Source organism: Equus quagga, chromosome 15 (genome assembly GCF_021613505.1).
Source record: "Equus quagga isolate Etosha38 chromosome 15, UCLA_HA_Equagga_1.0, whole genome shotgun sequence".
Taxonomy (NCBI): domain Eukaryota; kingdom Metazoa; phylum Chordata; class Mammalia; order Perissodactyla; family Equidae; genus Equus; species Equus quagga.
In genome coordinates, this window is record NC_060281.1 from 31,061,795 (window position 1) to 31,085,302 (window position 23,508).

General features: G+C 40.3%; 2 protein-coding genes across 4 annotated transcripts in view; one reads left to right on the forward strand and one right to left on the reverse strand.

The window, feature by feature from the left end:
• The window catches only part of LOC124225967 (boLa class II histocompatibility antigen, DQB*0101 beta chain-like), a 14,114-nt gene extending 723 nt beyond the window's left edge, over positions 1–13,391 (forward strand). The window contains exons 2-6 of one of the 2 annotated variants that reach the window (XM_046638702.1): positions 797–1,066; positions 11,035–11,316; positions 11,794–11,904; positions 12,372–12,395; positions 13,016–13,391. In XM_046638702.1, the coding sequence (XP_046494658.1) occupies positions 797–1,066; positions 11,035–11,316; positions 11,794–11,904; positions 12,372–12,395; positions 13,016–13,029 (701 nt within the window). In that variant the 3' untranslated portion in view covers positions 13,030–13,391. The remainder of the gene's footprint in view (positions 1–796; positions 1,067–11,034; positions 11,317–11,793; positions 11,905–12,371; positions 12,396–13,015) is intronic. The other variant, XM_046638703.1, reaches the window with a different exon arrangement.
• Positions 1–23,508, reverse strand: part of LOC124225965 (HLA class II histocompatibility antigen, DQ alpha 2 chain-like) — a 99,231-nt gene that overhangs the window by 66,674 nt on the left and 9,049 nt on the right. The window lies entirely within an intron of this gene.

The window sequence follows — 23,508 nt, forward strand, 5'->3', positions numbered from 1 at the left end:
TTCTCTCTCAATCTTCCTAACACAACATGAGTAGGTATTATGACTTCGTTTTATACAATTATGATATACTCTGTTAAGTAATCTGCCCAAGCTGGTAATTGGCACAGTTTATTTAGAATTCAGTTTATCTAATTGGAAAGTCTGTGTTCTTTCTATGAATAAAATTTTTCTTTTTAGGACTGGGGAGGTGTTGGTCTCTTCTAAACACACAGTGAGCAAACCTCCCACTGCGGTGGGGTGGGGTTGGGAGAAACTCAGAGTAAACCCAGATACGGGAAGGAAGGCACTTTATCAGACAACGAGAGAGTATGCCTTTCAGGATGAGGACAGATAATTGTAGACCTTTCTCTTCATTCCCTTGAACTCTCGTGCTTTTGTGGCTACTTGTTTGTCTCTGAGGTTCCCAGGAGCTCTGTGGAAAATGAGACTTCATGTAAGAACCTCCTGATTCCTCTAAGAACAGGGATCCTTGTAAAATCACCCCATCTGTCCTCTTTACTCAGTTCTCAGTTCCCAGGGCTTGCCCTTAGAGACAGGGCTTTCCTTTCCTTATGTGAAGGCAATTCTGGAAGCCCTCAGAGCTGGGTAAGCCTGGCGAAAAGCTGCCTGAGGATCCCTGGTTCAGAGACGGAGGGGCAGGGCAGGGCCGGGTTGAGCGGGAACCTGAGGTCGAGACCCGGGGTTAGGTTTCTCCCACTCAACTGCCTGAGACCCAGAACGCCGGCCGGCACAGCGGCTGCTGCGTTGGGCTGTGGGGCCGAGGCTGGACTGACGGCAGGGCTGTGATTCCCCGCAGTGGATTTCGTGTACCAGTTTATGGGCCAGTGCTACTTCACCAACGGGACGGAGCACGTGCGGTACGTGACCAGATACATCTACAACCGGGAGGAGTTCGTGCGCTTCGACAGCGACGTGGGGGAGTACCGGGCGGTGACCGAGGCGGGGCGGCCGGACGCCGAGTACTGGAACGGACAGAAGGACATCCTGGAGAGCACGTGGGCCGAGGTGGACAGGGTGTGCAGAAACAACTACCAGGTGGATGCCCCCTTTACCTGGCAGCGCCGAGGTGAGCGCCGGCCGCCCGCCCTCCGTGGGGCCACCTCGGGCCCGGCCATCTCCACATCCGGGGAGGGCGGCGGGGGGCTCTGGGAGGCGACCTCTGGGGCCAGAGAATCGGGCCCATGGAGAGGACAGGGAGGTGGGCGCGTCCCGTGGTGGAGGGGCAGGACCGAGGGCAGATGGAGGACCCACGTCTGCAGCTCTGGATCTTTCCTACAGAGGCGGGCCAGGCCTGCCCAGAGTGGCCCGCTCCCTCAGCTCTTCTTTCCACTAATAATGCACATCTCCGCCTCGTGCCTGGGAAGTGTTTGCTTCCTCATTCCTCACCTTTGACCGGTGCAGAGTGCCCTCATTCCTCTCCGCCCAGGGTCCTGCTGGGAGCTCTCCCAGCAAGGTCCTTGTTTAGGGTTCCAGAGACTGCAAAGCTTAAGTGGCTCAGCCTGGTGGAGATGATGTGGATCAAGGCTGCCCAAGATAGAGAAGCCCAAGGCATCCTGGCCTATATGCCGATCTATGTGACCCCCTTCATAGCTAAAGTTAAACGACCACACAATAACCAGACCCCACCTGCACTGATACTATTTAATGACTTTTTACATCATCTTTCCTTTGCCTGGTAAAAATAAGTCACGTACCCATCTTATAAATTTAGCCCTAACCCTCAACACATTGCAGTCCTTCACTGCCCATGGGTCCTTTCCCCGTGCTATTCTCTGAATAAAGGAGCACTGCTACCAGACCTTGAGAGTCCAAGAAATCTTTCTTTCCACTCCTCAGCTCGCTGATCCTGCATCAGAGATAGTGCTGCTCCGCAGCTGTGCCAGGGCACAGTGATAATATATGAGAGTTGTGACATATATTTTGACTTTTTGGTTTCAAATTTGATTCATCTTAATTCTGTTGTCTTAAATGGCTGTCACTAGTCCTGGACCTCTTTGAGATGAGGGACTGTCCTAATTATCTTTGTATGTCTAGTACCTGCCACACTGGCACAGTTGAACTCAGTAAACCTTTGTGAAATTAATGAATACATCCACTCAGCTGTCCATCTAGGTAGGCTGAAAAGAAAACAGAAGGGTTAGTAGAGCTTTAAAAACTGACTTTATTGATTATTCTTTACTATTTTGCCAAATGCTTTAAAGTAAACTCTTATCAACTTTGACCTTAATAATTTAGAATTTATGAATGTAAAGTCTGAGGAAAAATGTGTTTGTTAAAAATAAAAACAACACTTGAATGGTGTTGTAAGGTAGAATTCTAGTTTCTTAGAAAAGCTCACAAATGGCACAATAGAAAGAGCTGAAGTTTTGGAGTAAATAAATTGATGCTATTAAATTATTGAATAAAATTGGTTCTGGTTTCTTTTGGCCTAGACCCTCCCTCACCCTGTCCTCTCTCCCCAGCATCACCATCCACTTCAAGGCTGGACATTTTGAAAGTTAATCACACCCATTTAATGAGCACCTATTTCTAGGCAGTTACCTTACCAAACACCATCTATATTTTGCCATTTAATTTCACAACTACCTTGTGTGTTAGGGATTAGCATCACCACTTTAATATGCTTATATTGATACATAATTAACTCTTTAAGTAATTAGCCCACAGTATTCACCAGGTCCTGAAGCCTCCCCAAAATACCCAACAGTTATTATGTTGTTTACTACCTGTACATAGAGTCTAATGCAAGCAAAGCCTCGATAAAGTGAATTATAACCAGAAGCAGCAATATCAGCCTGTTCTTGTCTATTGTTTTTAATTTCAACTCCTTTTATTTATTTATTTCTATATCCTACAAATTCCCTTTTCTAAAAAGATTTTTTTTATTTTATTGAGGTAACTTGGTTTATAACATTATATGGATTTCAGGTGTACTTCATTATGTTTTGATTTCTGTGTAGACCACAGCATGTTCACCACCCAGACTAATTACTGTTCATCACTGCACTCTTGTGCCCTGTCACCCCTTTCGCCCTCCTTCCTCCCCCCTTCCCTTCTGGTAACCACCAATCTAATCTTTGTATCTAAGTGTTTGTTGTTATTGCTGTTGGTTTTATCCTCTTATGAGTGAAATCATAGGGTATTTGACTTTTTCTTACTTTCATATGGTCTGACTTATTTCGCTTAGCATAATACCCTCAAGGTCCATCCATGTTGTCAATAATCACATGATTTCGTCTTTTTTATTTTATAGCTGGGTAGTATTCCATTGACTATATATACATCTTCCTTATTGATTCATCCATTGATGGACACTTAGGTTGTTTCCAAGTCTTGGCTATTGTGAATAATGCTGCAATGAACATAGGGGTGCAAATATCTTTACACATTCATGTTTTCTTGTTCTTTGGATAAATACCTGGAAGTGGAATAGCTGGTCATAATGTTAGTTCTATCCTTAATTTTTTGAGGACTCTCCATACTGTTTTCCATAGTCACTGCACCAGTTTACAATCCCATGAGCAGTGTATGAGAGTTCCCTTTTCTCCACATCCTCTCCAATGCTTATTTCTTGTCTTCCTAATTATAGCCATTCTGACAGGCATGAGGTGATAATCATTGTGGTTTTGATCTACATTTCCCTAATAATTAGTGATGTTAAAGTTCTTTTCATGTACCTGTTGGCCATCTCTGTATCTTCTTTGGAAAAATATCTGTTCAGATCCTCTGCCCATGTTTGGATTGGATTGTTTGGGTTTTTTTTTGTTGAGCCATATGTGTTCTTTATGTATTTTGGAGATCAACCTGTTGTCTGATAAATGATTTGCAAATATTTTCTCCCACTTGGTGGATTGTCTTTCCATTTTGTTGATGGTTTCCTTTGCTGTGCAGAAGTTTTTTAGGCTGATGTAGTCCCATTTGTTAACTTTTTCTTTTGTTTCCCTTGCCCGAGTAGACATGGTATTCGAAAAGATGTGGCTAAGACCAATGTCAAAGAGTGTACTGCCTATATTTTCTTCTAGGAGTTTTATGGTTTCAGGTCTTACATGCAAATCTTTAATCCATTTAAAGTTAATTTTTGTGTATGGTGAAAGATAATGATCTGCTTTCATTCTTTTGCATGTAGCTGTCCTATTTTCCCAACACCGTTTATTGAAGAGACTTTCCTCTCCTCATTGTATGTTCTTGGCTCCTTTGTCAAAGATTAACTGTCCATAGATGTGTGGTTTTATTTCTGGGCTTTCAACTCTGATCCATTGATCTGTTTGTCTGTTTTTGTGCCAGTACCATTCTGTTTTGATTACTGTAGCTTTATAGTATGTTTAAAGTCAGGGATTGTGATGCCTCCAGCTTTGTTCGTTTTTCTCAGGATTGCGTTGGTTATTCAGGGTCTTTTGTTGTTCCATGTTAATTTTTGGATTCTTTGTTCTATTTCTGTGAAGAATGTCATTTGGAGTTTGATTGAGATTGCATTCAATCTGTAGATTGCTTAAGGTAGTATGGACATTTTTAGCTATGTTTATTCTTCCAACCTATGAACATGGAATATCTTTCCATTTCTTTATGTCTTCTTCAATTTCTTTCAGTAATGTCTTATAGTTTTCAGTGTATGTCTTTCACCTCTTTGATTCAGTTTATTCCTAGGTATTTTATTCTTTTTGTTGCAGTTGTAAATGAGATGGTATTCTTGATTTCTCTTCCTTCTAGTTCATTGTTAGTGTATAGGAATGCAACTGATTTTTTAAAATTGATTTTGTACCCTGCCACTTTGCTGGAGTTGTTCATTATTTCTAATAGTTTTCTGGTGGATTCTTTAGTGTGTTCTATATATAGAATCATGTCATCTGCAAATAGTGTAAGTTTCACTTCTTCCTTTCCAATTTGGAATTCTTTTATTTCTTTTTCTTGCCTAATTGCTCTGGCCAATACCTCCGGCACTATGTTGAATAAGAGTGGTGAGAGTGGGCACCCTTGTCTTGTTCCTGTTCTCAGAGGGATGACTTTCAGTTTTTCACCTTTAAGTATGATGTTGGCAGAGGGTTTGTCATATATGGCCTTTATTATGTTGAGGCACTTTCCTTCTATACCCATTTTATTGAGAGTTTTTATCTCAAGTGGATGTTGGATCTTGTCAAATGCTTTCTCTGCATCTATTGAGATGATTATGTGATTCTTATTCCTCATTTTGTTAATGTGGTCTATCACTTTGATTGATTTGTGGATGTTGAACCATCCCTGTGTCCCTGGAATAATTCCCACTTGATCATGGTGTACAATCCTGTTAATGTATTGCTGTATTCGGTTTACCAATATTTTGTAGAAGATTTCTGCATCTAAGTTGATAGTGATGTTGGCCTGTAGTTCTCCTTCTTTGTGTTGTCCTTGCCTAGTTTTGGTATCAGGGTAATGTTGGCCTCACAGAATGTGTTGCCAAGCATTCCAGCTTCTTTCATTTTTTGGAATAGTTTGAGAAGGATAGGTAATTCTTTGAATGTTTGGTAGAATTCTCCAGAGAAGCCATCTGGTTCTGGACTTTTGTTTTCTGGAAGGTTTTCAATTACTGTTTCAATCTCTGTACTTGTGATTGGTCTATTCAGATTCTCTATTTCTTCTTGATTCAGTTTTGGTAGGTTGTATGAGTCTAGGAATTCATCCATTTCTTCTAGGTTATCGAATTTGTGGGCATATAGTTTTTCATAGTATTCTCTTATCATCCTTTATATTTCTTCAGTCTCTGTTGTAATTTCTCTTCTTTCATTTCTAATTTTATTTAGTTTAGCCTTCTCTCTTTTTTTCTTGGTGAGTATGGTTAAGGTTCTGTCAATTTTGTGTATCTTCTCAGAGGACCAGCTCTTAGTTTCATTAATCCTTTCTACTGTTTTTTTAGTCTCTGTTTCATGTATTTCTGCTGTGATTTTTATTATTTCCTTCCTTCTTCTGACTTTGGGCTTTCTTTGTTCTTCTTTTTATAGCTCTGTTAGGTGCATTTTAAGATTACTTATTTGAGATTTTTCTTGATTGTTGAGGTAGACCTGTATTGCCGTGAATTTCCGTCTTAGGACTGCTTTTGTTGCATCCCATAAGAGTTGGTAGGTTGTAGTTTCACTTTTGTTTGTCTCCAGGTATTTTTTAATTTCCCCTTTGATTTCTTCAGTGATCCAGTGGTTGTTCAATAGCATGTTGTTTAGTCTCCACATATTTCTGACTTTCCCAGTTTTTTTTCTTGTGGTTGATTTCTAGCTTCATAGCAATGTGGTCAGAAAAGATGGTTGGGATGATTTCAATCTCCTAAAATTTATCGAGGCTGCCTTGTTTCCCACTCTATGGTCTATCTTTGAGAATGATCCACATGCACTTGAGAAGAATGCATATTCTGCTGTTTTCAGATGGAGTGTTCTCTATATATCTACTAATCAAATGTTTCATTTAAATCTACTATTTCCTTATTGACTTTTTGTCTGGATGATCTGTCCATTGATGTAAGTGGGTGTTGAGGTCCCCTACTATTATTGTGTTGCTGTTAATTTCTCTCTTTAGGTCTGTTAATATTGCTTTATGCACTTTGGTGCCCCTGTGTTAGGTGCATATATATTAATAACTGTATGTCCTCTTGGTGGAATGTCCCTTTTATCATTATATACTGCCCCTCTTTGTCTCTCGTTGTCTTTTTTAACTTGGAGCCTGCTTTCTCTGATAAAAGTATGGCAACACGTGCTTTCTTTTGTTGGCCGTTAGCTTGGAGTATAGTCTTCCATCCCTTCACTCTAAGCCTATGTTTCTCTTTGGAGCTGAGGTGCGTTTCTGGGAGGCAGCATATTGTTGGTCCTTGTTTTTTAATCCATCCAGCTACTCTGTGTCTTTTGATTGGAGAATTCAATCTATTTACATTTAGAGTGATTATTGATATATGAGGGCTTAATACTGCCATTTTATCTCTTGTTTTCTGGCTGTTCTATGTTTCCACTGTTTCTTTTCCTTTGTATTTCTGACTGCCATTTCACTTTGGTGGTTTTCTGAGGGAGATTTCTCAGTTCTCTCTCTTTTTGTGAATTGTGGCTCTGTTCTGATTTTTTGCTTAGTGATTACCGTGAGGATTGTATGAAAGATATTGGAGACAGGATAGTCCATTTTCTGATAACCTCTTATCTCCATTAACCTAAGCAAATTCCTTCCCTTTCCTCTCTCCTTCTGAGTAATTGCTGTTACAAATTGTTCTGTTTTTAATTTTTTGAGCTTGTGGCTAAGTTGAAGTGTTTATCATTACTTTTGATGCTTTCTTTCCCTTTCTCTTTTAAGTTGTAATTGAGTCTTTGCCTCCCTATTCTGGTAGAGAGATGCAGGTTTCTGATAATATCTGTCTGTTTGTCTCCTTGCTGAGAGCTTTGTAGACCTTTGCCTCTTTGTTGCCTGTGTAAGGAAATCTTTAATTATTTCTTGTAGGGGAGGTCTAGTGGTGATGAACTCCCTCAGCTTTTATTTATCTGGGAAAACTTTTATTTCTCCGTCATATCTGAAGGAAAGTTTCACTGGATAAAGTATTCTCAGCTGAAAGTTTTTGTCTTTCAGTATTTGAATATATCATTCCATTCTCTCCTAGCCTGTAGAGTTTCTGCCAAGAAATTTGCTGAAGGCCTGATAGGGTTTCCTTTGTAGGTTATTTGCTTCTACCTTGCTACTCCTAATATTTTTTTCTTTATTATTAACTTTTGCCATTTTTACTATTACATGCCTTGGAGAAGGTCTTTTAGCATTGACGAAGTTGGGCATTCTATTAGCTTCATTTATTTGTAAATCTGGAACCATCCCCAGGTTTGGGAAATTCTCAGCAATTATTTCTTTGAACAAGCTCTGTGCTCCTTTCTCCCTCCCTACCCCTCTGGAATACCTATAATCCTTATGTTGTTTTTTCTAATCAAGTCAGATATTTCTTAAAGAATTCCTTCATTTTTAAAAAATCTTAGTTCTGTCTCCTCCTCCACTTGTAGAATTTCTACATTTTTTTCCTTTAGAAGACTAATTCTTTCCTCCATAAGATCAGTTCAATTACTTAATGATTCTAGATTATTTTTTCATTAATTGTGTTTATTTCATTAAATATGTTTGTCATATCCACAATTTCTGCTTGATTTTTTTTATAGTTTCAATCTCTTTGGTGAGGAGATTCATTCTATTGCTGAGCTCTTTGAATTGTCTTTCCCTGTTTTCTTGTAAGCTGTTGAGTTTCCTTATGATGACTGTTTTAAATTCTCTGACATTTAGATTGTAAATTTCTGTGTCTTCAGGATTGGTTTCTGGAGAATTGTCATTTCCCTTCTGGTCTGAATTGTTGCTGCAATTTCTTGTGATGTTTGATGAGCTAATCTTGTGTTGGGGCATTTGTGATATTCTTAGGATGCAGATTCCACCTGTTATTGCAAGGGGAAAGTGGGAGCAGAGTTTCTGGCCCCACCCCATTTGCTGGAAGCTGTGGGGGTATTATGAATGCTTGCCCCAGCCTGGAGTGTGTTCAGGCACTTGTGTGGACCATCCTTGGCCGACAGGGCATCCTTTCTGGATTGAGCTAGGGCCACTCTTTGGCACCTCAGGGGCACTATGAGCTCCCCCTCCCCACCAGGAAAGCAATCACCACTCAGCTAAAAGCTGCCGTTGCCTCTTCCCACAGCCACCCGGGACACATTCCTCCTTTGGGAACTCAGCAGGACTATGAGCACTTGCACACATGGGCCTGGGCTGTGTTTGCCCCAGCATGTAGATCTGCTGCAATCTCTACTTGAGGTCTGTGGGCTGCTGTGCTTTTGGGCATGGCTTTCTTGCTGGGACCAGAGCTAAGGCTGCTCCTTGGTGGCACAAGGGTATGGTAGGCTTCCCCTCCCCACCAAGGAAGTGAACCCAAGGGGCTAACCTGGTGACACAGTGGTTAGGTTAGCGCATTCTGCTTCGGCAGCCCGGGGTTTGCCAGTTCAGATACCAGGTGCAGACCTAGACACCGCTTGTCAAGCCGTGCTGTGGCAGGCGTCCCACACATAAAGTAGAGGAAGATGGGCAGGGATGTTAGCTCAGGGCCAGTTTTCCTCAGCAAAAAAGAGGAGGATTGGCAGCAGATGTTAGCTCAGGGCTAATCTTGCTAAAAAAAAATAAAGTGAACCTGAGTGGGCTCGAAGCTGCCATCACTTCTTCCCACAGCTGCCTGGGACACATTCCCTCTTTCAGGGTTCAGCTGCACTATGAGCACTCACTTGGGCCTGGGGTGTGCCTGCCCTAGGGTGTAGATCAGCTGTGGTCTCTGTTTACAGTCTGTGGGCCACTGTGCTTGGTGGGCGAGGCTTCCTTGCTGGACCGAGCTAGGGCCACTCCTTGGCAGCACAGGGGCATGGTGGGCTCCTCCTCCTCACCAGGAGAGTGCAGGCAATTGTTACCACCACCTCCTCCTATGGTCACCCCAGTGTGTGTTCCCAATTACCAGGCTCTTGCACCAGGCTAGAAAGAGTTCATGTGCATGCATAGGGCTACTGAGGGAGAGCTGGGCATGCTCACCTCTCTCTGCCACTTCCTCAGTGGCCAGTCCATCCACCCTCAGATGTATAGCTGTGTGTGTCTCTCAGGCATCCTGTTGTGCTGTGTGGGCTTCCTCCATTGGTCAATGAATGTCCATCTAGTTGTAGTGCAAAAGGGGGCGAGACAAAGTGAACGGCTCACTCTGCCAAGTTGCTGACATCATCCAAGTAATTCTTAATAGCAAGTGAATGGAGTATGGTAGGCAGATAGTAATGAAATTCAATTGTTAAAAGAAAATTACGAAAAAAGAAGAAAATGAGAGAACATAATGTATTAGCAAATAAATAAAACACATAAAATATTTGCTATAGTTTCATGTTAAGGGAATAAGGGAGATGCAATAAAATAGCTGGAGAGGTAAGAGATAAGATATGTAAAGTACGTAGGGAGAGGTGTGTTTCATTTGACCATGAGTAGCAATCTGAGAAGATAAAGGAATTCATGTTATGGGCATAGGTGATGTTTATCAGTGCTATTTGTTTTCAAGGTTCTCTTTCTTTTCCTTCAAAAATTAAGAACTTTTGAAAATAATATTCTTTTTTTTCCCTCTAGATTTTTACTAGTTTGCAAGTTCTGTAAGGGCAGGGACCATGGTCTGTTGTTTATCTGTGGATTCCCAGTGCTTGTCAAATTTGTATTTGTTGAGTGAATAAATAAATTAGTCAGTGAATGAATAAAATATAGGTGGCATATATGATGTGGAAAGGGATGTTCATATATTTAATAATATACATTTTTGGGGAGAATTCTCCATAGAATGCCATTTGAGCAAAGGTTAGGCTAAAAGCTGACAGAGATGCTTTGTTGACCAGCAGCTTGTAAGAAGTGCTCTTGCTCTCAAATTTTGTTAGTATTACAGGCTGAGAATTGTAGAATGTAGCCTGTTTGAGAAGCACTGCTTTGTAGGAAAGATGTCGTGGTTGCCGTTGTCCTACTTTGTTGGACATAGAAATATCTATACATTCTTAATTCTCAGTCCATGTTACCTTTTGTGGGGCCATGACTGTGTTGATGGTCTCCCAGTCAACAGGAGAGAGTCAACACAGCTGTATTTTCTCTACTCTGAGGAGCACTGGGACTAACAGGAAACAGTGTCACTGTCCTAGCATGAGTCACTAAAGCTGATGCTGATGGTCACCTTCAATAGGTGTGGAAGAAAAGAAGTCTAGGTTTATTATTTTTATTTTTTTTCTAATTTTGTGAATAGTGACCTTTATAAGATGACAATTTATAATTTTAAAGTGGTTCGTCTTTATCAATTAGTATCAATGGAATAACTCCCAAAGGATGATTACTATTTCTCTTGAGACTCTGAAAAGTAAACTGACTAATGTGTTTATTGAAGCTAATAAAGTGGCCAAGCTCGAATCCTAATCCGAGACTTGGAGTCCAGGGATCCTTACTGTGTACCAAGGAGGACTCTCCTCATGGGAGACTTGCTGTGTGGTCTCACATCTCACTGTCTTTTCCTCCCCTCAGTGGAACCCAGAGTGACCATCTCCCCATCCAGGACAGAGGCTCTAAACCATCACAACATGCTGGTCTGTTCGGTGACAGATTTCTATCCAGGCCAGATCAAAGTTCGATGGTTCAGGAATGACCAGGAGGAGACAGCTGGTGTTGTATCCACTCCTCTTATTAGGAATGGGGACTGGACCTTCCAGATCCTTGTGATGCTGGAAATGACTCCCCAGCGAGGAGATGTCTACACCTGCCACGTGGAGCACCCCAGCCTCCAGAGCCCCATCACAGTGGAGTGGCGTAAGGGGCAGTTTGTTTCCTTTCACTGTGGGCCCCACAAGACAGAGGGCAGAGCTTCCTCTGGCCCATCCCATCCTTTACCCCTGATGTCACTAGTGAGCTGGAAATCACATGAGACTAGAGCGCCTCTGGTCTCACTGTCTTTCTAGATAATAGAGAGGTCACCTACACACCGTGGCCCCAGAACCCAGCCCTGATAGCCCTGAAGGATTGACTATTATGGCTGGTGACTAGGATCATAGGGGCTAAGGTTATGGATGTGTCCTGAGAAGCAGGGATCTGCTTCCCTCTCTGATCCCCTTGGACCCACTGTGTCCAAGGATTGGCAGGTCCTTTCCTCCCCTAGAGGTGGGCAGAATGGAGTACTAGGTTCTCCTGGCACCTCCTCCTCCTGTACCTCTGACTGGACTTCAGACTTCCTAAAGGGACCCTGTGGGGTGTGGTGACAAATACTGACACTCAGGCTTTGCTCCCTAGAGGCACAGTCTGAATCTGCCCAGAGCAAGATGCTGAGTGGCATTGGGGGCTTCGTGCTGGGGCTGATCTTCCTCGGCCTGGGCCTTATCATCCATCACAGGAGCCAGAAGGGTAAGGCGCTGTGGGAAAAGGGGGAGAATGAGCTGTGACTGAGACCCTCTGTTCAGGGAGGCCTCTTCCTCCTCATCCTGAAGGAAGGAGGTTGGGCTGGTGGTGGGAGGAGATGGAACAACCTAGGGGGAGACATTGGAACCTGATTTTACTGGTTGAAAGGTTGCCCTACCACAGAGGTGACTGGTGGAGTGTGTTCTAAGACTTCCTTCCAGTTCATCATCTCTAACTGGCTCTTTTCTGAAAGCTTCCTCCTTTAAGAGGGTCAGAACATGGGCTTCCCTTCCTTCTAGTGACAGTTTCATTCATTTTGGAGATTTTAGCTTAGGATAGTTAAGGCCTTGTGCCGGATGGGTAGGGAGGAAATAAATTTCCAAAGAAGTTGCTTGTCTCATTTCGCTTTGGGGTGAGTGAGGGACTGGCTGTTTGTGTAATGAGATCTTTCTCTGTACAACTTTCTTTTGTAGGACCTCATGGGCCTCCACCAGCAGGTACTATTTTTGGTTGGATTCCGTGGGGGCTGTGGGGACAGGTAAAAGAGGGAAGGGCTGAGGTGAGTGTACGTGGGCACAGTGGTCTCAGTTCATGGCCTGTTCCCTGCTATGGGGATCAAGGTTAGGGGAGAAGTTTGAAGCTTGTCCAGTTTCTGTAGGAAGCTCCCGAGGTTGTTCCCTAGAACTAGGCCATAACTTTGGCGGCATCTTTCTGTGAAACTTGGAGCCAGAGCCACGTCTTGTGTGTTAGACACCAGGATGATGCCCACTTTGTGCCACGTGTTGGTGGATACTCATTGTGTGCATTTATAAGTGACTGAAAGAAGCTACTAGTGGTGGACAGAAGGTGAATTATCATCTAATATACTAAAAAGAGTGAAATCTTTATATCCCCCCAAAAGGATAACAGCTGCTCCCCCGCCTCCCACACATCTTTGTGGAGCTAAAGTGCTGTGGCCTCTTTAGCTCATTTCACTTTTACACAGATGTTGGGGGAGATGGTAACCATATGCCCTGGACCTCAGCTTTCTCTGTCTGATGCTACATGGGCCCCAAGAGGAGTGGAGAGGGCACATCCCTCAGGATGCCCTGTGCTGATCATTCTCTCTCTTTTACAGGGCTCTTGCGCTGACACCTGAGGATACTGTGGGATTTGTTTTCGTTCTTCTGTAATGCCTGCCTCGCCTTGCTCAGAATTCCCACCTGCCTGTGTCAGCCTATCCCCCTCTCAGATCAGAGTCCTACAGTGACTCTGATGCAGTCTCCAGGCCACCTCCTGTGACCCTTGCCTTGAGGATCTGATTGTGATACTGCTTCCTGCACTGACCCCAGAGCTCTGCCTGTGCAGTTGCTGCCAGCAGCATCTACTCGGGTCTCAAGGGGTTTTTCTGTATCCATTCTCCCCCCACAGGCTGTACAAGAGAAGCACATTGAAGCCATTTACCTGACTATAGAGCCTTTATCATAAATAAAAATGATTATGAGTTATGTGTACCCTGAGCTTTCTTAACTGGATGGAGGCAGAAAACCACTGCAGAATCAAAGGAAAATATTTTGTTCCTTGAAGGGAGACTAGAGGCATCTTGGGGTGCTGTGTAAGGGTGAGCAGAAGAGATAGAAAATCAATTCAATGTCACATATTTCATGGCTTTTTAGTATTGATGTTCAGTACAATGGCCTTAAGGTGTGCCGGCCTCTCTTCCAGTTTGGTGAGTATTGTGTATGTAAGCATAGTGGAACTATCTCGGCACAGATATAGTAGCCCCTGGTGTTGCAGAGAACCAAACTGTTATTTCAAATATGTCTTGGCAAGTCACATTGATTGAAGTCAATTTTTGTTTCTGAAAAAGTATAATCATCAATAACATTACTACTTTTGGTTCCCAGCAATAGAAACCCAATTCAGGTTTACTTTGTTCACATTACAAGGAAGCCTGGGGGCAAGTTGATTTCAGAAGTGATTATTTCCAGATAATGAGGTCTTTTCTCTCTCTTCTCTTTCTGTTGTATTTCTACCTGTGCACCTTTTTCTCTTTCTCTGTCTCTGTTTGTCCTTGTATAGTTCTTTTGTGTGTCTCTCTGTTTCTATATCTGTATCTTCATCTCTGTCTCTGTCTCCCTTGTGTCTCTTGCTTTTTCATTGCGTCTCTGCCTCTGTCTCTTTCTCTCTCATTTTTCTGTATCTGCACCCTTGTCAGTATTTATCTACATCTCTTTATCTCTCTGCATTTCATCTTTTTCTATTTTCTGCATCTCTCTTTCTCATCACCTCACATCTTATCTCATCTTTGTTTCTGTTGTGTGTGTGTGTGTGTCTCTGTTGTGTGTTCCTAGAGTGTCTACCAAAGTTTGAACAATTTTAGGGAAGATTCTGATTGGCCAAACCTGAGTAACATGCACATCTCTCAAAAACGTTATGTACATGAGATTCAAATAGGCAACCTTGTGTCCACTCCCCTGAGTAGGAACAGGGATTGGACCTTCCAGATCTTGGTGATGCTGTAAATGACTCCCCAGTGTGAAGATGTCTACACCTGCCCTATGGAGCACCCTAGCCTCCAGAGCCCCATCACAGTAGAGTAACAAAAAAGAGAAGTTTGTTTCTTTATATCATAGACCCTAGGATATAAATGGCAGAGCTCTCTCTGCTTCTAGTGTCCTTTGTTGGGGATGCGAACTCACATCCATCCTTCTCCTTGTCTCCTGCACAGTCACCTGATGGCACTGCTGAGCTGGAATTCTCAGAGGATAGAGCTCCCCTTGCCTGTGGATATAGTGACCTGTTGATCCTGATGAAATTCTCTTCCCAGTTATTAGGAAGGTCACTACACACTGTGGCTCCAGCACTGAAAACTGGTCTCCATCTCAGACTTTGGGTTTTGTCATTAAGACAGGTGGCTGGGAGCTATCTCTGAGGTTATGGAGGGCCATGGCCCTGAGGAGCAGGCATCCTCTCCTCCCTGCTCGTTCACCCACCCATTGTGCCTGAGGAGGCAATGGCAGGTCCTTTCATCTCCTGGATGAGATCAGGATGAGAACTACACTTTTTTGGGGCCTTTCTCTCCTATACCTTAGGCTGTAATGCAGGTCATCAGACATGGGCACTTATGAATGTGTGGACAAATACTGACACTCAGAATTCTGCTCCCCTAGATCATAGTCTGAATCTGCCTCGAACAAGATGCTGAGTAGTCAGAGGTTCTGTGCTGGTTTTGTCTTCTTCCTCTGGATGTGCATTGTCATTCACCAAAGGAGTCAAGAGGGAGTGACATATTTGGGGAAGTGGGGAGGACTTGTGCTTGGTGTCCAGAGAGCCCTTGGTCTCTATTTGTAGCTCTTTGCTGTTGACCCTGTAAAGACAAGAGGCAGGGCTGGAGATTGAACCAGACTCAGAGTTTAGGGAGACATTGAAATCTGATTTTTCTAGTTGATGCTTAAGCCCCATTATAGTGGTGAGTGGTAAAGTATATTCTAGGACATTCCTACAGTTCAACATTGTCATGCTGGTCCCATGCTAGAAGATTCCTTCTTGTTGAGAGGATCAGAATCTTATTCCCTTCCTTCAAGTCAGTTTCGTAGAAACAACTATTTTTTGCACGCAGATTTCATTGGGTAATCTTTAATTTGATAATTTAATCAAAATAGCAAGTATATCCTTTATAAACAAGTTTGCTAACAATAGGAGCTGAGTCTTAGTGGGCATATACCTTGGAGAAAAGTGTATGAGGATACTAGAGAACAACCTACTAGTTGTTGGCAGAATTTTCTTCTTACTCATGGGTGAATAATATTCCATTTATCCATTGACAGACACTTAGATTGTTTCCATATTTTAGCTATTGTCAATAATGCTGCAATGAATATGGTAGTGCAGATATCTCTTCAATAGCCTGTTTTTATTTCCTTTGAATATGTATCCAGAAGTGGGATTGTCAGATCATATGGTAGTTGTATTTTTAATTTTTTGAGGAAACCCCATACTGTTTTCCATAGTGACTGTACTAATTTACATTCCTGACAAGAGTGCACAAAGGTTCTCTTTTCTCTACATCCTCACCAGTACTTCCTATCTCTTGTCTTTTTGATGACAGTCATTCTAACAGGTGTGAGGTGATATCTCGTGTTTTTGGTTTGCATTTCTCTGATGATAAGCCCTGTTGAGCCTCTTTTCCTGTACCCATTGGCCATTTTTATGTCTTATTTGGCCATTTGTATGTATTCAATTCCTCTGCTCGTTTTTTTAATTCGATAGTTTGGTTTTTTGTTCTTGAGTTTTGTGAGTTCCTTATATATTTTGGATATTAACATTTTGTCAGATAGATGGTTTGTAATATTTTCTCCCATTCCATAGGTTGCCTTTTCATTTATTCTTTCTTTTGCTGTAAGGAAGCTTTTTAATTTGATATAGTCCCACTTGCTTATTTTTGCTTTTGTTGCTTGTACTTTTGGTATCATATCCAAAAAATCATTGCCAAGACCAATGTCAAGGAGTTTTTTTCCTACAAGATTTATGATTGCGTGTCTTACATTTAAGTTTTTAATCCGGTTAATTTTTGTGAGTGGTGTAATATAGGAGTCCAATTTCTCTTCTCTTTTTTACTTTTAATTTTTTCTAGTTTTATTGATATATAATTGACATATAACATTGTATAAGTTTAAGGTGTATGGCATATATGTATACATTGTAAAATGATTACCACAGTAAGTTTAGTCAATAACCATAACTTCATATAGATGCAAAAAATTTTTTCCTTGTGATGAGAACTTTCAAGATCTTCTCTCAGCAGCTTTCAAATATGCAATACATTGTTTACTATAGTCATCATGTTATATACATTACATCCCCAGTACATTTTTATCTTATAACTGGAAGTTTGTACCTTTTGACCATCTTCACCTAATTCCCCCACTTCCAACCCCTATGTCTGGCAACCAAAAATCTGATCTCTTTTTTCATGAGTTTGGTTTTCTTAGATTCCACATATATGTGAGATCATACAGTGTTTGTCTTTCTCTGACTTATTCCCCTTAGCATAATTCCCTAAAGATCTATCTATGTTGTTTTAAATGGAAGAATTTCCTTCTTTATTATGGCAGAATAGTATTCCATTGTGTATATATACACACTGCATTTTCTTTATCCATTAATCCATTTATGGACACACAGGTTCTTTCCATGTCTTGGCTATTGTAATAATGTTGCAATAGACACGGGGGTGCAGATATCTCTTTGACATAGTGTTTTTATTTCCTTCAGATATAGATCCAGAAGTGGAATTGCTGAGTCATATAGTAGTTCTATTTTTAATTTTGTGAGGAACTTCCACACTGTTTTCCACAGTGACTGCACCAATGTACATTTCTACCAATGGTGCACAACAGTTCTCTTTTCTCCACATCCTCGCTAGCATTTGTCTCTTGTCTTTTGATGATAACCATTCTAATAGGTGTGAGATGATATCTCATTGTGGTTTTGATTTTCATTTACCTCATGATTAATGATGTTGAGCACATTTTCATGTACCTGTTGGCCATTTGAGTGCCTTCTTTGGAAAAATGTCTATTCAGGTCCTTTCACCATTTTTAATTAGATTCTTTGCTCTTTTTGCTATTAAATTGGATGAATTCCTTATATATTTTGGATATTAACTCCTTATCGTATGTGTGGTTTGCAAATATTTTCTCCCATTCTGTGTGCTGCCTTTTCATTTTGTTGATTGTTTCTTTTTTTGTGCAGAAGCATTTTAATTTGATGTAGTCCCACTTGTTTATTTTCTATTTTGTTGCTTGTGCTCTAGGTGTCATATCCAAAAAATCATTGCCAGGACCCATGTCAGTAAGCTTTTCCCTATGTTTTCTTCTAGGAGTTTTATAGTTTCAGGTCTTACATTTAAGTCTTTAATCTATTTTGAATTAAATTTTGCGTGTGGGGTAAGATAAGGGTCTAATTTCATTCTTTTATGTGTGAATATCCAATTTTCCCTGCACTGTTGATTGAAGACACTGTCTTTTCTCTGCTCAGTATGCTTGGCACTCTTGTCAAATATTAGTTAACTGGATATGCATGGGTTTATTTCTAGGCTCTCAATTGTGTTCTATTGGTCTGTTTGTCTGTTTTTATGCCCGTACCATTACTGTTTTGATTACTATATAGTTTGATTATCATATAGTAATATAGTTTGAAATCAGACAGTGTGGTGCCTCTAGCTTTGTTCTTCTTTCCCAGGATTGCTGTGGAGTCTTTGGAGTCTTCTGTTGTTTTATACAAATTTTAGGATTGTTTGTTCTATTTCTGTGAAAAATGCCATTGGAATTTGGTAAAGACTACATTGAATCTATTAAGTGGCTTTGTGTAGTATGGGAATTTTAACATTATTCATTTTTCTGAACCATGAACACAGGATTTCTTTCCATTTATTTGTGTCATCTTCAATTTCTTTCATCGTCTTTTAATTTTCAGTGTACAGATCTTTTACCTTCTTGGTTAAATTTATTCCTGAGGAGTTATTGTTTTCCTCACCATTTTGAGTGGGAGTTTCTTTCTTTTTCAGATAGTCCGTTGTTAATGTATATATGTGCAACTGATCTGTATGTTGATTTTATATCCAGCAACTTTACTAAATTTGTTGATTAGTTCTAACAGTTTTTTGGTGGAGTCTTTAGGATTATCTATGAATAAGATCATGTAATTTGCAAACAGAGACAATTTTACTTCTTCCTTTCTAACTGGATGCATTTTATTTCTTTTTCTTGCCTGATTTCTCTCTATAGGACTTCCAGTGTTATGTTGAATAGGAATGGTGAGAGTGAGCTCCCTTGTCTTATTCCTGATCTTAGAGGAAAAGCTTTCAACCTTTCATCATCAAGTATGATGTTAGCTGTGGGCTTGTCATATAAAGCCTTTATTATGTTAAGGTACATTCCTTCTACCCAAACTGTTGAGAGTTTTTCTCATGAAAAGATGGTGTGTTTTTCTCAAGTGCTTTTCCTGAATGTATTGAGATAATCATATGACTTTTATCTTTCACTCTATTTTGTGGTGTATCACATTTATTGGTTTGTATATGTTGAAACATCCTTACATCCCAGGGGTAAATCCCTCTTGATCATGGAGTATGATTCATTTAAGATGCTGTTGAATTAAGTTTGCCAATATTTTTTTTTTGAGAATTTTTGCATCTATTTTGATCAGGGACATTGGCCTGTAGTTATCCTTTCTTGTAGTGTCCTTATCTGGCTTTTGGAAACACTGGTCTTGTAAAATGAATTTGGGAATGTTCTCCATCTTTAATGTTTTCGAAGAGTTTGAGAAGGATTGGCATTAATTATTCTTTAAATATTTGGTAGAATTCACCAGTGAAACCATCTGGGCTTTACTTTGTTAGGAGGTTTTAGGTTACTGATTCAATCTCCTTATTGTTAGTGATCTGTGCAGATTTCCTATTTCTTTAGGATTCAGTCTTCGTTAGTAGTATGTTTGCAAGAATTTATACATTTATTCTAAGTTATCTAATTTGTTGGCATATAATTGTTCATAGTATTCTTTTATGGTACTTTGTATTTCTGTGGTATCAGTTGTAATAGCTCCTCTTTCATTTATGATTTTATTAATTAGAATTCTCTCTCTTTTTTCTTTGTCTAGCTAAAGGTTTGTTAATTTTTTTGTGTGTTCAAAAACCCAAGTCTTAGTTTCCTCAATCTTTTATATAATCTCTTTGGTCTCTATTGCATTCATTTCTGCTGTAATCTTTATTATCTTTTTCCTCTGCCTAACAACTTTGGGCTTAGTTTTTCTTTTTCTAATTCTTGAGCAGTACGTTAGGTTGCTTTTTTTGAGATCTTTCTTTTTTCTTAATGTGGGCATACCTGGCTATAAACTCCCCTCTTAGAACTGTGTTTGCTGCATCCCATAAGATTTTGTATGTTGTGTTTACATTTTTGTTTGTCTCAAGGTATTTTTTGATTTCCCTTTTGATTTCTTCTTTGACCCATTGGTTGTTTAGGAGTATGTTGTTTAATTTCCACGTGTTTGTAGAAATTCAGCTTGCCTCCTGTTTTCAATTTTTAGTTTCATACTGTTGTGGTTGGAAAACATAACTAGATATGATTTAAATCTTCTTGAATTTATTAAGACTTGTTTTTTTTCGCTCTTTTTTTTTTTTAAGATTGGCACCTGAGCTAACAACTGTTGCCAATCTTCTTTTTTTCTTTTTTCTGCTTTTTCTCCCCAACCCCTCCCCCCCCCCATTAAATAGTTGTATGTATATTTTTTTGTTGTGGGTCCTTCTAGTTGTGGTATGTGGGATGCCACCTCAGCATGGCCTGATGAGTGGTGCCATGTCCACGCCCAGGATCCGAACTGGCGAAACCCTGGGCCACTGAAGTGGAGTGCGCGAACTTAACCACTCGGCCACGGGGCCAGCCCCTTAAGACTTGTTTTGTGACCTAACATATTATCTATCCTGGACAATGTTCTTTTTGCACTTGAGAAAAATATATATTCTTCTGCTGCTGGGTGGAATGTTCTGTATATGTCTGTTAGGTGATTTGGTCTCAAGCATAGTTCAAGTCCGTTATTTTGTTATTGATTTTCTGTGTGGATGATCTATCCGTTTTGAAAATAGGGTACTGAAGTCTTCTACTATTATTATACTGTTGTCATTTTCTCCCTTCTGATCTGTTAGTATTTGCTTAATATATTTTTGTGCTTCTGTGTTGGGTGCATATATATTTATGATAGTTATATCCTCTTGATGAATTGACTCCTTTATCATTATATAATGACCTTCTTTGTCTCTTTGTCAGTTTTTGGCTTAAAGTTTATTTTATGTTATAAGTATAACTACCCTGCTCTATTTTGGCTTCCACTCTCACGGAACACCTTTTTCCATCCCTTTGTTTTGAGCCTGTTTGTGTCTTTAAAGATGAAGTGAATCTCTTGTAGGCATTGTCTGGTTAAGTCTTTGTTGTCGTCATTGATGTTTTGATCCATCCAGCCATTCTATTCCTTTTGATTGGAGAATTTAATCTATTAAGAGTAATTATTGGTAGGTAAGGACTTACTAATGCCATCTTATTTTTTTATGTCTGTTTTGTGGGTCCCTTGTTCTTTTCTTCCTCTCTCGTTGCCTTCTTTTATGAATTGATGAATTTCTGTAGTGGTATGCTTTGATTCCCTTCCTTTATCTTTTACCTACTGTAAGTTTTTGCTTTGTTGTTACCACGAGACTTACATAAAATATCTTTTATATATGTGTGTGTATATATATATATAATGATCTGTTTTACACTCATAACAACTTAACTTCAATCACTTATAAAAACTCTCCCCTTTTCCTTCCCCCATTATATTTTTGATGTCACAATTTATCTTTTTTTGTATTTTTTATTCATTAAAAAATTATTATATCTATAGTTATTTTGAATACTTTTTCTTTAATCTTATACTAGGTTTAAGTGGTTAATACACCACCATATTACAGTTATTAGAGTGTTCTGAATTTGACTATAAACTTACCTATACCAGTGTGTTGTATATTTTCATGTTACTAATTAATGTCCTTTCAGCTTGAAGAACTCATTTTGGTATATCTTGTAAAGCAGTTCTAGTGGTGATGAAATCTCTTGGCTGTTGTTTCTCTGGGAAAGTCTATTTCTCCTTCACTTGTGAAGGACAACTTTGTAAGCTGGAACATTCTTGGTTGGCAGTTTTTTCTTTCAGCAATTTTGAATATGTCATCCCACTCTCTCCTGACCTGTAAAGTTTATGTTGAGAAATATGCTGATAGCCTTATGGGGATTCCCTTGTAAGTTACAAGCTTCTTTACTCTTGCTGCTTTAAAAATTATCTCTTTGCCTTTGATTTTTTACTGTTTTATTATAATGTGTCTTAGAAAAGATCTCTAAGTTGGGTTTGTTTCTTGATCTATGAGCTTCATGAACTTAGATATTCAAATCTCTCCCCAGATTTGAGAAGTTTTTGACCATTGTTTCTTTAAATAAATTTTCTGCCTCCTTCTCCTTCTGGGACTCCAGTAATTCAGAATGTTACTTTTGATGGTATTTCATAGATACTTAGACTTTTTTCACTTCTTTTCACTCTGTTTTCTTTTTTTTCTGCTCTGACTGGATAGTCTCAAAGCTTCTGTCTTCTAACTCACAGATTATTTCTTCTGCTTGAACTCTTCTGTTGTTGATGCTCTCTATTGCATTTTTTTTTTCATTCCATTTATTGTATTCTTCATTTCCAGAATTTCTGTTTGGTTCTTTTTTATGATTTTTCTCTCTCTGTTAAACTTCTCATTTTTTTCCTGTATTGTTTTCTTGATTTCAGTGTATTGTTTTCTGTGTTCTCATTGAACTTCCTTAAAAATAGATATTTTGAATTCCTTATTGGGTAAATCACAGATCTCCATGTCTTACTATCATTTACCGGAAGGTTATTTTGATCCTTTGGTGGTGTCATGTTTCCTTGATTTTTTGTTTTCCTTGAAGTCTTGCATTACTGTCTTTATATTTGAAGTAGCAGCTATCTACTCCCATCTTTACTAACTGACTTAAGAAGAGAAATATCTTCCCTCAGCCTTGCTAGGGATTCTGAGGCTTTCTCAGAACTTGTAAGGAAATGCCCGCACTGCACTTCTTATTCCCTCTTGTGGAAGAATTCTTAAGCTTGTAGGCTTTCTTTAGATCTTACAACATACCAGGCTGGGTGCAGGCAACCTCCCTTTTGCTGTCCCAAGGGTAGAGCTAAAGCACAAGTTTGTGTCTCTTTTTGGCCTGCAGATTTGAGCCAGCTTTCCCTACTATTCACTAGTAGTTTGCTGAAGCTCACTCTTGCTGCCATCAGTAGTATGCACAGGGAGCTGACCATGGTTTGAGGGGTGTGGGGATAAGATTCACAGAGTGTTGGGAGTGTCTGTCATTCATTTAGGGGGATCCACTGGTGAGGGATCCCCAGTGGCTTATGGGTGGGCTTCTTGCTGGACTCCAGGACAAAGTTAATAGGATCTGTGCCCCTTTAATGGCCTGCAAGAGTCCTACCTGTCACTCTCCTAGCCTCTTCATACCCTCAGTTATGCAACTCACGACTCAGTACTTTGTGGAGTGAGAGAAATAGTCCTCTTTGGCAGCATCCTGAACAGCTGGAGAGGCCAGGCCGTCACTCACACTCTCTTATCTTCTCCATGGGAGAAATCACAGGTTGAGAAGGTTTCTGTTGGCACTGAGCTATGCCACCTTGAGGGAGGGGTGATGCAGGTAAAGTCAGTCTGTTCCTCTTACCCTCTCCATTGCCTCCAAACTTGTATTTCTTTGCTCCAATGCTATGTTGGAACTTCTCTGCTGGAAAACTGGGCTTCCACAGAGACTCTCTTGTCTGTGGGTGATTGTCTAAGACAGTGTTATCCAGGGACCCTGGGACCATAGCTCAGTGGAGCTTAGAGCCAGTTCACAGGCCATTACAGGGCCCCTAGTCTGGAGCGAGGTCTGTAAGCCTGTTACCTGATGCACAGGTTGGTGACACTCCTCCTGGGTTCTTTAGTGTAGGATGGTGGATCCTATAGCTTCCACAAAGGCACTTTTGTCCAGGGATAAATACCAATTGTTGTTC